Source organism: Pectinophora gossypiella, chromosome 8 (genome assembly GCF_024362695.1).
Source record: "Pectinophora gossypiella chromosome 8, ilPecGoss1.1, whole genome shotgun sequence".
In the NCBI taxonomy this organism is placed as follows: domain Eukaryota; kingdom Metazoa; phylum Arthropoda; class Insecta; order Lepidoptera; family Gelechiidae; genus Pectinophora; species Pectinophora gossypiella.
This window is the reverse complement of record NC_065411.1, coordinates 2,079,897-2,096,851: the sequence shown is the minus strand read 5'-3', so window position 1 is coordinate 2,096,851 and position 16,955 is coordinate 2,079,897. Positions and strand designations below refer to the sequence as shown.

At 37.2% G+C, this 16,955-nt stretch overlaps 2 protein-coding genes across 2 annotated transcripts in view; both read right to left on the bottom strand.

Annotated features, from left to right (window-relative positions):
- The window catches only part of LOC126368858 (probable chitinase 10), a 149,649-nt gene that overhangs the window by 101,703 nt on the left and 30,991 nt on the right, over nt 1-16,955 (bottom strand). The gene's annotated exons all lie outside the window — the stretch shown is intronic.
- LOC126368971 (uncharacterized) lies at nt 11,974-15,689 on the bottom strand. The gene is made up of 2 exons (XM_050013244.1): nt 14,694-15,689; nt 11,974-12,064 (listed from the first exon to the last, which is right to left on the bottom strand). Exons 1-2 carry the CDS (start codon nt 15,524-15,526, stop codon nt 12,052-12,054), a joined length of 846 nt encoding a protein of 281 aa, XP_049869201.1. The 5' UTR covers nt 15,527-15,689; the 3' UTR covers nt 11,974-12,051.

Below are 16,955 nucleotides of genomic sequence, written 5' to 3'. Positions count from 1 at the left end.
CGGCGAGGTTTGAGAGGTCTTTGACTGATAATATTTGAAAGGTACAAGCCTATAGTGACAAAAGTTTTATAGACAACTGACCCATTTCTAACAATTTAAATTTAGATTCTTATATTCTTAAGTCAATAATCTGATGTAATATTTAATATTACATTCCTAAGAGTATCTATTCAAAAGTAACATAACATAGCGTCAAGCCACGCCTGTATCGTCGAAGTGGTAGGCAAAGGTGGAAGGTATACCCAAGAGTAACAGCAAATAATTACCCTACTGCCAAAGGAGGAGGGTAATATTGTATACATGTATTTATGTATCTGAGCGTGCCCCCGCCAAAACGAGTAAAGCGAAGCGCAAGGGCAGGGCTACCTAACTTTTCTCGAAACATTTCGTCAAAGCATTTCATTCAGCATTTGATTAAACAAATTCTTGTGGGGCTTGTTTTCGTCTTTTTAGTGGGTTGTTTGATTTTTATCAATATTTTTTTTTCCAGTATAATGAACTAATCGTCTCTTTTGCTGTTGAGCTGATAACCTGTTACTATAAGGTTCATCCTAATTAATCCATCTTTAGACGAATATCAGGAGCGTCTACGGACAGTCTGATTGATGACATGTAGCTCTAATAAGGATCTTTCATACGTATCGTAAATGACATAAAAAACATTATAAATCACAAGACCTTAGCACCCAATATTTATCCGACAAACAATCTCAAGAACGGCCGGTAACGGTTGAATTCCTGAACAGGTAGCAATATAAAGTGTGCAATATTTAAAGACGGTTGCATCAGGCGTTGCTTAACGTCAAGCACTTGAAGGGATTGCCAGGTATACAGTTCATAACATTTTATTGGGATTTACTTTCTCTGATATCTATGGTAAACTTAAAGAAATAAGTATCTTAAGTTTTAAACATTAACACCTACTAAGTACGCTGAGACACTGAATACACTGATTGGGAGTATTGGGACGTAGACTAAGAGACAGGAGGTCCGAAAGGCGTGCAGGCTCTTTTTGGTACAAATCATATACATCGTGGTAGTGCGGCGAGTGTAATGGGGACCTTTGTGCCTGGAACATTGGGGGGGGGGGGGTTTAGTTATGGGATTATTTGGCGACTAAACGAGTACGGTCTGGAATTGATAATTTTACATAATTCTATTTTTTTAATTGTCATCGTGAGGTTTTATATATAATATTGTAGTTTATAATATTGTAATATTTTTTTATGAGCTACAATACAGTGAAATCCATTTTAGGTAAAGAATGATCAATTTCGAATACCATTTTTTACTTAACTTTTCACTAACGTCAAACCGTCAGGTTCAATGAGTAACGAAGTTACTTTGAGCAAAAAGCGAATTAACCTAGAATTCGCGGAATGCATTGATGAGAAATACTTGAGACGAGTTTTAAAGTCTTTCAACTAAAATTTCCACCTTAAGGCACGAACACTAATTACGATCGGAACTAAAGTTTCTGAAATGGCAACGACGAATAAACACGTTCATTTGATAGCATTGGTGTAGCTTGAAGCAATGCTAGAAGCCAAATGATTCGCCAATTTCAGAAACGAGAATTCGCATTCGTAGTTACCGGTATTTGTGGAAATACGCTTGCGATTGAACAAATTTTCGGATGACCTATCGCTGTTTCGTGTTTGGATTAGTGCCGCGGGGAATTATCAACAATTGGACTGCCAAAGTTGAATTAGCACTCGAATTAGTAAATAATCCTGACTCTCTTGGGCTTGTCAAATTTGTCAGAAGCAATGATGATGATGAAACTAACCGATAGTTTTAATCGGTAATTGTTCAGTCGTGTATCCAAAAGATAAGTTTATCAGAGGGGACTCATTGTTATGAAGTGAAACGTAAATACTAACAATTAACCATAAACGAGGTAATAATTTTACACATAAAGAACCACAATAATAAAAATGAAAGCAAGTTATTAAAACGTCTTTTGAACAAGTTAAGACAAGATCTTCAAACTAAAAAGCATTCACTGAATAAATATTCGTACACCGTCTGTCTGTGGGTTTATCTCGTACCCAAGTTTTTCCCTCAAAGACAACATTAACTCCAGCAAGTACTTTTAGAGGCACCTAATGTTCCCAAGGCCGTCATTACCAGGCTCTAGATACCCATCCCAGAATAATCCAGGCAAAATGTCAAGAACCACGGGCCAGTGAGCTTGGAAGGTCAACGCACTCGGTCTGTAAGCCTCATTTTTAAGGACAAGCCCTTGAGCTCCGTATTAGCCTTTTAGCACGACGATTTTTCGCCAGTCATGGTGGATAAAACTGTTCATGGGTATCTTTAATGGCACGTATGGGGCTTTTCGCGGATATACTTCGGTGAATTGAGATGGGAGATTGTGTTCCAAAAAAATGGATTATCCTTTGCTGTTTAGAACAGATTTTGTTTTATTGCTCAATCAATGATAGCTTTAATTCAATTTATTTTATTAATCTCTCTCTCTTTCTCTCTCTCTCTCTATTATCTCTAACATGAATGATTATACATTGAATTGAGTATCGAGCATGCCATTTGTAGCTATATCTAAAATGGCATTTCAGATTTAGTTTTATAAGTCTGCAACTATTTTCTGAAATGTGGTCTGGGCGTATATTTCTACGCATATCTTGGACTGTGATACGAACAAACGACTCCATATTGAAATAGCTCAATATGACGCGGTTCTTCTCAATATGCCGGAAACCTGCACTAAGCTTCTTCGGACATAATATCATCGTTGGGCAAATAGATGGCAGACGTGCTTGAGGAAGGGAACCTGGTGGTCTAATACGCTGAAGAAGACAGTGATCAGCAGCATGCAGGGAGCGGACCACGCAGCATACAGAAGTAGTGAGAGGAAAACCATAACATGTGGTCGCGATCCTCAGCAGTGAGGGAACGACAAAGAAGAAGAGAACTATTTTCTCAATCGTATCGTCACCGTGTCTTCTAAAGTGACCAGACTCTGCAGACATAACTAAGGTCTTTTTATGTTCGTGTAAATGTGTATGTCGGAAATTGAGTGGGACTCTTTTTATTTTCGCCCCTCCATATAGAATGCTGAATGCTGAGATGTATTCGACCAAACATAGTTCTCGCAGTGGTCTGTTAAATGAGATGACTATGCGTATTTTGAGGTCCTTCAATGGATGTCACTATGAATAGATGAATGTTGATCCTGTCTTCAACTTGTTTTCTTTTGTTTGGAGAAGGTCTTGTTCAATTGTTTTCTTTGAATATTTTAGTCTTTTCAACTAGTTTTTTAAACTCAGTTGATGTCGTTCTGTACATTTTTGATTCACTGATTTATGCACTTGGTCTTTTTTCTTGATATTTCATTTATCTTTGCCCAAATGTATTTAACCCCGTCAATGCCTTCGGGAAAGTCTGGGGCCAAAAGCGAACCCATAAAAGGTAAAAAAATGTCAACAATTATATCAATAGTTTTCTTGTAATTACTTGTCAAAATAAGACAAGGCTTACGTCTATTTTGATCGTGAATTTCGAATATTAAATTACTAAAGTCAGGGCTGTATGGTCCTCAGATCTTTACCTGCCTTATAAAGGCGGTGTAAATTCGCCTTGACAACAACAACAATGACAGAACATGTTTTATTTTCATTTCTTAAATCACTATTTAAAATTGCTACTAGTACGGGATACAACGGTAAAAACTGTACCGTCATTCATAATTTTGTTTAGTAAACATAATGATTGTGCATTTCAAATATTTATTTATAATATACACCTATAATGATGACGCAGCCTAACCTATTATTATAGCAACTTAGTTATAAATAGAACAGTGACTTAGAAAGTGTCACCTATAGGTTTCACTGTGTTCGATATTGTGGACAATCAAAAATTCATAGAATTTATATCCACAAGTGAATGTCCTTTTGGAAATCACCTTGGAAGCTCACTTTCTCATTTATTCATGTTAGTATGTCAAACGTGGCGTGCGTAAGTGCCAAATATTGTCTCTCTCATGTTTGTATTTGGTATAACATGGCTAGAGGTCAAAGTACTAGTTTTTTATTCCGGTATTACATTACAGTACCATTTACTTTCATGCAAATTAAAAATAACAATCCAGTAACTATGCAAATATGACTATATTATATAAAGACGGAAACCAAGATATAGAATCTTATATGAACTTTATGAATCCTAACATGTCTAAACCAATGAATTGAAACTTGTTTTTGGATTTGAAGTTGAACATCGTAAATAAACCCATCAGAGTGTCACGAAACAAGAATTCAAAAATCATAAGTTTAGGCCAGGTTACTACTTATGGAATTCCATAGTCTCTGCTCACTAGACTAGTCTAATCACTTTGTGATCCCTAGTTTAACTAGGACATACCAGGCTGATCACCTCATTGTCCATAAAGAAAGAAGATCCGTGCTTCGGAAGGCACGTTAAGCCGTTGGTCCCAGTTATTACTTACTGATGTATGTGAGTAGTCGTTACATGAGGCATATCAGGGGCAGCTCAGTAATAACCCTGACACCAGGGTTGATGGGGTTGGTAATCCACCTCACAATCCACACGATAGAAGAAGATAGTCTCTGCTTACTCCGGTGGGAAATAGGCATGAGTTTATATACATACATAATTAGTACATACATGTTCATTTAATGTGTCATGTGGCAGGCACATCTAATGTGTCATGTTGTACTAGTTATTTAAATGCTCACCAAATGAAATTCTGAAGCTATTTGGAATCTTTTAGTATTTCATTTATTATGCCTCAAATATTTCTTGACAAAGTTTTAAATCATAAAGGCTTAAGATTTCCAGCAAATCGTTGGGGCAACTTGTCGGAACACAATGAATTGGTAGTTAAGATGTCAGCACAAATTATACTTAGTTGCGGGTTGTAAACTGTAAACCATGGCTTGAACTAAACCCTTAGAATTGCTATTGTTGTAAAATGACATAGAATTTATACACTGTAAATTAAATGAAAATATAAATTTTAAAACTAAAATGACTACGGAATATTTAGATATTTATTATTATTTTAGTTAGGTATTATTGATTGTTAAATATGTGGATTTTTTATTGGTTACTTTTATTTATAAATTGAAATTAATGATTGATATTGATATTATATTTATTATTCTGCATGACATTTAGGAATTATTAATATTGAGTTTAAATTTGAATTATATTATTGAATTATTGTCAAGTTCATATTATTATGTTGATTTCTCAGGTTGATTTAGTTTGTTTTATGCATGACAATTTTAAATTCGTATGCCAATTCTTGGCTGAATGTACTGAGACCGATGACAACACTGTAACCCTGTAATATCTTGTAACACACATTCACGAATAAATATTTTTGTATTTTGTATTTGTATTTGTAATATCGCACTCTAAAAATATGACGTGATACGTGGTGAGCCGTATCTAAGAACTAGCATCTAAAAACTAAGAAGTGACAACTGATAAGTACAACCCACGACTTTATCTCTTGATCAGCTTCAATATACTTCGTCACTAGAATACAGAATGCAACTCTTCATATTTATTAAAACCCTAAATAGTTCTATTTCCCAAGTCTTTAAACATGATCCAATTACACCAAGTAACTCAGTGCCTTATTACCTTGTAACCTGATACAAATAATTAGTCAAAAAACTTATTTAAAACCTGATCCTGGAGAAGTTTAATTAAAGCAAAAGTTCAATTAGTGAAGGTGACAATTTGCGTCGTTATTTTGATTAGAGACTGCAGGACGCCCTCTAGCATCGGCATCGATGATAATGGATACCTAAATGTTAGTAGTACGGTTGGAAGAGGAAGGCCTAGGCGTACATATCGCGATCAGATCCATACATACATACATACATACATACATACAAATAAGATAAGATAACATAAGATTCTTTATTTGCCATAAATGCAGTGTGACAGATGTCACAAAAAATATAGTTTACCGTGCATTTAAATTACATAAATCATGCAAAATTTAAAAAAATTAAAATATAAAAGTGTCAATACAAAGGTCCTATTATGAAACAAACATACATATACATACATAAACTCACGCCTATTTCCCACCGTGGGTAAGCAGAGACTATTGAATTTCATTTGCTTCGATCCTGACACACTTTTCTTGCTTTCTCCACATTCATCAATCGCTTCATACACGCACGCGTGTTCAGAGTAGATCGTATTAAATCTTTTCTAAGGACGTCTCCAATTTGGTCAATGTAAGTCCTTCTCGGTCTTCCTCTGCCAGCCCTACCAACAACTTTTGCTTTATATACCGCTTTTACAAGTCTATTATCCTTCATCCGCTCAACGCGCTCTTCGCGATCAGATCAGAAAATGTTTTAAATAAGGGTCAGGTCAACAGGACTCTTAACCGGGAAGCATGCATGAAATCTTTAACGAGAGTTGAAGAAGCGAAATTGGTGTGTCAGGATCGTAGTAAGTGGAATTCCGTGGTCACTGCCTACCCCAACTGGAAATAAGCGTGAGCTTATGTATGAATAATGTCTAATCTAATCTAGCCTACAAGATCCCACTGCTGGGCAAAGGCCTCCCCTTCCTCTTTCCATTTTACGCGGTCTTGTGCGTACTCCGGCCAGTCCGTCCGGCAAGCGTCCAAGTCGTCACAAAAACTGTAGATAGCGCTGTACAGTTTTGTATGTATAGAATTAATTCTGTCTACTAACTGAGGTAAGAAGTAGGGTGGGAGGGGAGAGCGGACGGTGCGTTCTGATTGGCTCGCTCAAGATCTTCCACACGTAGAAACGTCATGAAAGTGGTCACAATTGGTCGAACGTTGTCGGGTGCCAAATTATCTGATTAGACTATTCAGTCCGATGTGTTGACAGAATCCGTCCGTCAGAATAGATAGGGGTCTAGAAGTTGTATTGTTGATCACTTCTAGTCACTTGAGACTGAAAATTACTTAAAGAACCCTTGAAATAATTCGAGAGGATCTGCAATTTGTAACTAGAGTTCAATTTAGCTTTAAATATTTTAAGTACTTTGTACTAAGTTTCGGTGGGTCCCGGCTATTATTTACTTAACATAAGCTCTCGGCTATATTCCAAATGGGGTAGTCAGATGTACATCCATCGCAAGAAGAACTGGGTACTCAGTCCAAAGAACAATAATTTAAGTTATAAGTATAACATAACTTAAATTATTGTTCTCTAAAATAATAATGGGGCCCACATATTGTATCACTAGCGGGCAAGCTAAGTTCAGCAGCATATGCCGTCAGAAGAATCCGACAACTCACAGATGTACCCACTGCTAGACTTGTCTACTTCAGCTACTTCCACAGCATAATGTCTTACGGTATTTTATTGTGGGGTCGAGCCGCTGATGTAGAAACTATTTTCATTATTCAAAAAAGGGCAGTTCGCGCTATTTATAATCTGCATTGTCGGGACTCTTTAAGGGAGCTGTTTAAAGAAATAAATATACTGACGGTCGCAAGTCAATATATTTATGAAAACATTATGTATGTGCGTAAAAATGTATCTCTCCTTCCGAGAAACTGTGAAAGGCATACTTACAATACAAGGAATAAAAATAAAATTGTTGTTCAAAATTCTAGATTAAGTAAATTAAAGTCATCTTTCTTGGGGTTATGTATACGTTTTTACAATAAAATACCAGATAATATTTTTGTCAGAGAACAAATTTAAAGCTCACGTGAAGCTTACTTTATGTAAAAAAGCCTATTATAAGATTAACGATTACCTAAATGATAAAAATGTCTGGTATTGAATGTGTTCCTCTAGTTATTAAATAACTTGTAATGTACCCTCATTGATTTAAAAGATGTGTTGCTGTTGCAGTTTCTTGTCATTTCTTCTCCTCAGCCATAACACCTTGTGAAATGACGTAAATTCAAAAATGTTACATTGACCTTCAACAAGTTTATCCATGATAATTACGTTGAATATTTATTCAACGTATGTTATGTGTTAGAATCAGAATCAGAAGATTCTGATTCTAACACATAACATAAGCTCATAACTATATCCCAAAGTCATAGGTATGTCGTAACCAGATATAAGAATTGATCATTTCATTATGTGCTCGATTATATTTCATGAAATAGAATATAATTCGTTGGCCACATCATGATGTAGTTTGGCCAGATCAAAGACCGCAAACTCACGGCTATACCCCATTTGGGGTAGTCAGATGTACATCCAGCGCAAGAAGAACTGAATACACTCACCTAACCGAGCTTTCTGTTAAACCAACGTGATACGGTGAGAGAATGGTCGAGCCGACTGTGTTAGTGAAAACTGTACTTAAGAGAAATTAACAACTCATTGGTGCATGTCCGGTCCCGGGGTTCGAACCGGCGGTCCACGTTCGTTACTGCAGAAGCAAGCCGGTGTACCACAGAACCACAATAACTACTATTACTTAAGTAAGTATGTAATAATTAAAGCACATAATAACGGGTTCTTACCGCGTTTAAATGGGGATATGGGACTCCCAATTCCTCGCGAGCTATATGGAAGGGAGTCTCATATCCCCATTTAAACGCGTAATAACGGGTTCTTACCGCGTAGACTCCCTCCCATATAGCTCGCGAGGAATTGGGAGTCTCATATCCCCATTTAAACGCGGTAAGAACCCGTTATTATGTGCTTTAATTATGACAATAACCGCGTAAACTTAAAACAATGTATAAGTATGTAATTATTACATTAAGTGGCTCAAGAGTAACCGTGACAATGGAAATGATGAGATCGGTCATTCAACTCACAAACCACACTAGATAAGAGTTCACTAAAGAAAGAACGGCCTCTGTGGTCCAGTGGATGAGCGTTGGGCTCACGATCCGGAGGTCCCGGGTTCGAATCCCGTGACGAAAAAAGTGATGTTTGTGATATGTCCCCAATATCACAAACATCACTTCGTGATCCCTAGTTTGGTAGTTTGGATAGTAATATCCAAACTGTAAAGGCTGGTTGACTGAAAGTAAGATGATCTTCGGAAGGCACGTTAAGCCGTTAGCCCTGGTTACTATTTACTGATGTGAGTCATCGTTTGAGTGCCGTCAGGGGCATTTGGCGGCTCAATAATAACCCTGACAACAGGGTTGCTGAGGTTGTTAATCCACCTCACAACCCACACGATAGAAGAAGAACTAAAGAATGGCGGTTTTTTGTCTCTAAATCACGTCAGTGTGCCAGTGAAAGTGCATTCCACTTGATAATTCAACTAGGTTAGTATTTTTTATTTGTATATAAGAAATATCATTACATAGTATAAAACAAAGTCGCTTTTTCTGTCCCTATATCCCTATGTACGCTTAAATCTTTAAAACTACGCAACATATTTTGATGCGGTTTTTTTAAATAGATAGAGTGATTCAAGGGGAAGGGTTATGTGTATAATAACATCAATTAAATAGTGGAATAATCCTGTTATTTTTGAGGTTTTTAATGTGATGTCGTAAATAATTTCATTTTTTCCTCAGAGTTGCACCCGAGCGAAGCCCTAGTTAGATATTAACCATACTATTTGCCTAATATTTGTTTCAGTTCTATTTCGTGCTATTAACATCTATGCCAAAAATATCATAAAACAGACAAGGTCGTTTTTGTTTGGATAATTTTGAAAAATATAATGATAACGTCATCAGAATTATCCTCACTAGATGCGGAAGAATTTAGGTCTGCTTTCAGTTTTAATCAAGCATGCTCTGAATTACTAATGTACAATAGACTCATAGAGGTCACGGATGCGAATCTCGGGGGGGACATATCACAAAAATCACAGTTAGGACATCACAGGCTGATCACCTGATTTTTCCAAAGTAAGATGATCCGTGCTTCGGTAGGCCCGTCAAGCCGTTGGTCCCGGTTACTACTTAGGTACTGAAGTACGTGGTCGTTAGAAGTGCCATGTCAGGGGCCGGTTGCTGAGGTTGGTAATCCACTTCACAACCCACACGACAGTAAAAAAACCTTAAAACTAAAACAATAACCTAAAACTCAACTACACAAACTCAGAGACAAACTTTGCTAACATAAGTCCGAGAAACAAATATACATTTGCATTCGTGAAACAATTTGGTGAAGTAATTATGGTCCTTATTTGGCTTACAATTGGAGTCTTATTGTGCCTGCTTGGTATGTACGAGTACATCAATAGTTTGCAATAAGGTTGCCTAATATCGTGGCATACTGTTTACGGGTTCGACTGTGTGCAATGTCCGCTTGCTAATGTCGCAATGTATGTTCGCCTTTATAATTTTGTTCGACAGTTTAAGTAGCTGTAAAGTTATGACACGATTGTTGTTATAAATAAATTGAAAATCACACTAAGCCTATTCAAATCTTTAGTATATCATCATCTCCATACGGTTATACCGCTTTTTACCATCCACTTACTTAATCTGAAGATTTGACAGGTTTGGTTTTTTAAAGAAGCGAGTGTCTGCCTGAAAACCCGCGAAGGGAAAACCAGTACAATACAGCTTAGGCCACATACTTCCTAAACGCATTAAAATCTAAAATGAATATCTGCACGTAATAAGGAAATAAGATGGCCAATAACACTTTACGTAAGATTATAATCATGAATATTAAATACCTATAAGCAAGTAGTAATTACTACCTATTGATTTTCTCATTCGTAACTTAATGGTAAACTTTCTTTTTCTTTACTGGACGGGGAGCGAATAAAAAAAACGCATATATGAGACATGTCTCCAAAAAATATAACTTTCGTAACTGTCGTGTCTAAACACCATTCATCGGTGCCTAAGTTATAAATTGACTCACCAACTCACGATCCTCTTTCTTATTAATAGACAAATTATATCTGATGAACATACCTGAAACGAAATAAAATGTACATTAGAAAAATAAGAAATTGGAATTAAAATTATTTCAAATAAAAAATAAATAATTTATGTATTAAAATAAATCAATATTATTATTTTACTACATTTTTAATAATCATAATTGTCATAATATAAGATGAATTTCGTAATAGGCAATTTAAATCAATGCAAAGTAATAATTAATTATAATTAAAATAAATAAATGTCATGGTAACAACTGTCACCAACGCTTATTATTATATAAACTATGTAAATAAGATTATAAATATATATACATAAAACTTCTGTGAGAACAGTTTCACGTAAACAAAATTCAAACTTCACCTACAGAGGTGAAATTTACTTTGATTATTTTCCGTTATTTTCAGTTGTCTTAACCATTATAGACCGCGAAGACACTCACCACCTATCACGTTGGTCTAAAAGACGACGCGACGGTGAAGCATGGATACTTCGTTCATCTTCCGATGGATTTACCTCTGACTACCTCGGTTGGGTTGTAGTCGTGAGCTTATGGTATGTTACGAAATCTTTCCTTACGCAATTTACTGTCATATTTTGTGCTCTCTTTTCACTCCCAAAGTTTCTAAGCTCACTGATCACGTACGAAGAACACGTCTTAACAATTTAAAAGTGAAATGAGGATCGTTTTAAGCAGGGCTATATAAATATAACTATAATGAACTCTGGTAAGTCACAATATGGTACAATATGGTAGGTACAGTCACGTTTGGAAATGTGTTTGCTTTAGAACCCTGTCGCATTAACATATTTTGTCATTTAATGAAATTTTGTTTCGATTTGTCAAAAGAGTTATTGCGACATGGACGTGGGCGATATTTATTTATGCTCGCCACCTCAATTAAGCTCACCTCGACAACCTTACTAAACGAGTAATGGTATAAAACTGATATAGGCCATCTTTAATTACCTTGAAACTTAAATGTACAAGTAATTATATCAAGACGTCGTGTGAATTGAATGATAATAAGTTGCTATCGTCATTTCATAACATTTGTTATATCTGTTAAATGCATGCTTGTCTGTTGTGTAATTTTATGTTTGAATGTTAATTATAGAAATGAAACAACCGTTTAGTGGCACCGCTAGTTTATTACTGTCATACAAAGCAAACATGTGGTAGTGGTATGCACGCACACATACACATCACTCCTTCGACCTTAATTTGGAAACCTGGTGACAATAAAAATACAACTATTAAAAATACTTCTTATAATCTAATTTCTTTAGTCTAGGTCTTAACTGACGACGACCGGGCGACGAACCCTCCTCATCATGTACGTTTGGTCTAATATCATCAGACGGTGGGTTATGTGGCTCGTTCGTCATAGTTTCAGACACACTTTGTTCAACTTCCGCTATAGGTACCCTAGTATCTACAACGTCATTACGCTCATGCGCTTCGGCCCACTCATCTTCTCCCTCCTCCTCATCACATCGAACCACGTTCGAAGATTCGTCACGCTGCGACTGTAAGGGGTCAGTTTGTAGGTGAGTAGGAGGAGCGAGCGGCGGTGTCGGCGGCGCAGGCTCAGCCGGCGCGCATGGCGGCGGCGGCGCCGGCGCGGCTGCCGGCGGCAGGCACGGCGCGCCCGCCTCGCCACTTACATTACGAAAATCATTTTCATTATCCTTTAAATCACCTGTATATTTCCGTAACTGGTCTATATGACGTTTACAACTAACATTATATTCCTTAACAAAAACATCGTACATTCTGTTACCAATTTTTCTTTCTATTTTTCCTAACTTCCATATCTCCTTCCTCGCAATAAACCATCGTGACCATACTAACTCCCCTACGTTAAACTGTCTACTGTTACTTGACTTATCTACATTATTATCACATTCATTTTTATTATTGCAATGCGACCTAGGTAATACTAAGTCTAGTCTTGTCTTTAAGTCACGTCCAAACATAAGTTTGGCTGGAGAAACACCTGTGGAACAATGGTTTGTATTGCGATAATCTAATAAAAATCCTAGTAACTTTTCATGAATAATTTGTTTTGATAAATTTTCATTTAAAATACATTTTATCATTTTTTTACAGGTTTTTACGGAATTTTCCGCTTGTCCATTACTAGCAGGGTGGTAAATGGGTGATGTGACATACCGAATACCGTTACTCATACAAAAGTTTTCAAATTCTAAGGATTTAATTTTTACGTCATTGTCCGATACGATCGCTGACGGAATGCCAAATCTAGAAAATAAATCCTTTAATTTTCCGATCAACGCTCGAGTTGAGGTACCGCAGTCCATGCATAAACACTCTAGCCATTTACTGTACGCGTCTATAACAATCAAATACACTCGATCGGCTATGGTCATGTAGTCAATGTGCAGACGTTGCCAGGGCGCGGCGGGGCGCGGCCAGGGCGCGGGCGGCGCGCGCGGCGGCGCACTACGGTGCGCTGCGCACGCGCCGCACGCCCCCACCCAGCGCTCAATGTCCTTATCTATCGCCGGCCACCACATTCTAGCTCGCGCTGCACTTTTTGTTTTAACCACGCCGAAATGTCCTGAGTGTAATTCCTTTAACATTTGATCTCTAAATATTGAGGGAATCACAATTCGATGCCCACGGAAAAGACAACCGTTATCGACTTCTAAGTCCGTCTTGCAATAAAAATACGGTGCGATCGCACGACAATTTATTTTGCGCGGCCACCCGTGAGTCATATATTTCATAACAGTCAGTAAAACGTTATCATTGGCCGTCTCCTTGCTTATAATATAACCTAAATAAGTTACATTATCTTTAAAAAATTCACATTTTTCTTTTTGTAACTTTAGGCCGGCTTCGAATAATCGGCTTAAGACTTTACGTAACCGGTTCAAATGGACTTCTTTTGTGGGGCCCGTTATACAAATGTCGTCCAACCAACAGCTAACTCCATCAATACCAACTAATAATGACTCCATGGCGCGTTGAAAAATAGCGGGAGCATTCGCTAGCCCATACACCAGACGGGTGTATTTGAATAAACCTTTTGTAGTACTAATCGTAGTTAGTTCTTGCGATGACTCCGACAAAACAAACTGATTGTACGCGTTGCTTAAGTCCAGCTTCGAATAATGTTCTCCGCCGCATAATTTGGCGAATACTTCTTCAACGCGTGGCATGGGGTACTTTTCGATTTTTAAATCTTTATTTAAAGTAATCGAAAAATCTCCCGCGATTCTCACCTTGCCATTCTCCTTTAAAACAGGAACAATAGGAGTAGCATATTTTGAATATTCAACCGGCAACAATATTCCTAGTTCTACTAGTCGACATATTTCCTTGTCAACTCGATCTTTAAGGGCAAAAGGTACTGAGCGCGGCTTATAAAATTTAGGCGTCGCGTCGTCTTTAAGTTTTAATTCGACATAAAATTTATTAAATCGTCCTAACTCATCCGTAAATAACGTCGAGTAATCATGCAACAACTGCTGTACCTCTCCCTCGCACTGACCGGTATAAAAAATGTTTACATCTGATATAAAACCTAATTTAAATTTAGTCATAAAGTCTCGCCCTAATAAAGGTGGTCCTCCATTTTTTACTACATAGATTTTCAAACTTTCTGTCCTGTTTAAATAATTAATAGTCGAAACAAAGAATCCAACGGGCGAGATTCTATGACCATTATACAAACACATTTTCAAATCACCGTCATTTAACGGCATATTGGAAAAATGTGTCTTATACAATTTCTCAGATATAACTGTTGTCCCCGAGCCAGAATCTAGTTCCATTTGTAATGTAACATTATTAACTTTAACATCTAAAATAATTGGGGAGTAGTCCACATACCTTAGATTAAATACTTGACACTCCTTGCAATTGTCGCACTCGCTCTTCTCAGAATTTTCCGGAACGGAATTGATATTATGTATACGCGAATTTATCGATTTTTTACCACTGCACACTTTTTTAAGATGACCTATTTCACCACACACTTGACAACGATAATTTTTAAACCGACACTTAGCCGCGTCATGATTTTTTAATCCGCATACAGAACAACGGTGTACTCCTTTTGATCGGTCGACGTCACCCTTCGCTCCGCTGACCCGGTACACCGGTTCCTCCTTGACGTTCAGACCCGCGGCGCCGGCGCCGGGCTGGGCCCGCGCGAGCCGCGCACACGACATCTGCTGCGCCACTTCCACCGCCTTCGCGAAGGTGCACGTAGTTGCGTCCAACTCGAATAGTCGGTCCCGCTCGGGACCCGCATTCATGCCCAGCACGAATCTATCGAGTAGATGAGATTCCAATGCGCTGCCGAACTCGCAATGTACGATGAGCCCGCGCAGTCGCGCAACCCAATCTTCGACGCTTTCTCCCGTACCCCGTGTCGCCGCGTAAAAATTCGCTCTGTCAGCGAATACACTCCGCTTCGGTGTGAAATGACTGCTTAGCTTCTTAACTAGCTCGTCGAATTTGACATCCTCCAACTTATCAGGATGTACCAAATTCCGTGCCAAACGGTAGGTATCGTCGGATAACAATGTCAATAACAATGCACCTCGATTCCCATCATTGATGTTGTTTATTTTCACAAACTGTTCAAAACGTCCGTAAAATATCTGCCACTCTTGCACATTATGATCGAAATTAGAGATATTTCCGATAAAATTAGTCATTTTTTTATATATATTTTTTTTTTTTTTTTTACGCGAGGGTAGATAACGCACTTCGTCGCCAGCTGTTGTATACAATAGAAATGAAACAACCGTTTAGTGGCACCGCTAGTTTATTACTGTCATACAAAGCAAACATGTGGTAGTGGTATGCACGCACACATACACATCAATTTACAATCTTATTTTTATTGACAATTTAAATTTTACAATTTTACTTTTATGTTATTGTATCTTAATTTATTTTAATGTACTTAATTGTAATTTGTCATTATGTACTACGGGTTTTGATTCTGAAAATAAAGATATTATTATTATTTGTATGTCGTTTCCATTCCTCGGACCTATGGATTCCCGGACTTTTGGAAGGCGTGTGTGGGGCCGAAGCAATTATTATATATGCTGGAATAGCCCAAATGCTTAGGACAAAGATAAATTGTAAAATGTTGATAAGATGACCAAAACTAAATTTATTTATTCTTTTTGACTTATTTTCGAATTTAAATTAAGAATTATGTACCTAACGAATACTTAGTACGACGTCCGACCGCGTTTATTGATGACGTCACTACGCTATTTAATAATTTCCTACAAATTCCATTGAAAAAATAAGAAGAAATTAAAATGTATTATTTAATTTATTTATTTATTATTGAAATTTTTAGAATATATTTTATAATATAAAAATAAGAAGTTAGAAAGCTCCTGCTTTATTAACTCGACTAGAAGAGTCTGTAGTCAAGTAACATTATTGATTTCATAATTCGTTAACGTCATTAATTTTATCACGGCCAGTCCTATTCTATTCTGATTTTAACTTCGTTATTCGCGACAATTCTATATTCGAACGACCACTCAAACTAGATCCCAGTCTCTTTGGAATGATCGAGAATTATCGTAAAACTAGATAGCTCGTTCAATATTGGTGCTAAATACTCGTCCATTTTGTTTTGAGCTCCGACATTTCGACCACTTCCCTCGCATTTGTAAGTTTATTGGGTGGTTGAGGTTTGTGGAGTGGTTTGCCGTAAGTTGGTGCAGTAGCCAAGTTGGGTAACGGAGTATGTTGAAAGCCGCACGCGCAGTGGGCAAGGCCAGCTAGTCTTGGTAAGGACAAGAACTCCATGTTCATGTGTTCGAACTGTGATTTTTCTTTGTAGTTTGAATTTTTGATTGAATATCGTAAAATGTTATGACGACCAAATTGTAGAGTCGTGGGCTGTAAGTTTAGGTAAAGCGTAATTTAGTAATTTGGTGTATTTATGGTAACTGTTTGATATAGCAGTGATTACGCATTTGGAATAAGTTGTTTTAGGCGCAGTTTTCATGCTACTTATTTATATACCAGTTATATTATTTCTTACAGCCACTGCTGGTATCATAAAATAAATAATGATAATAATTTAACGTTTAAGTGTCAGGTTGGTAACTC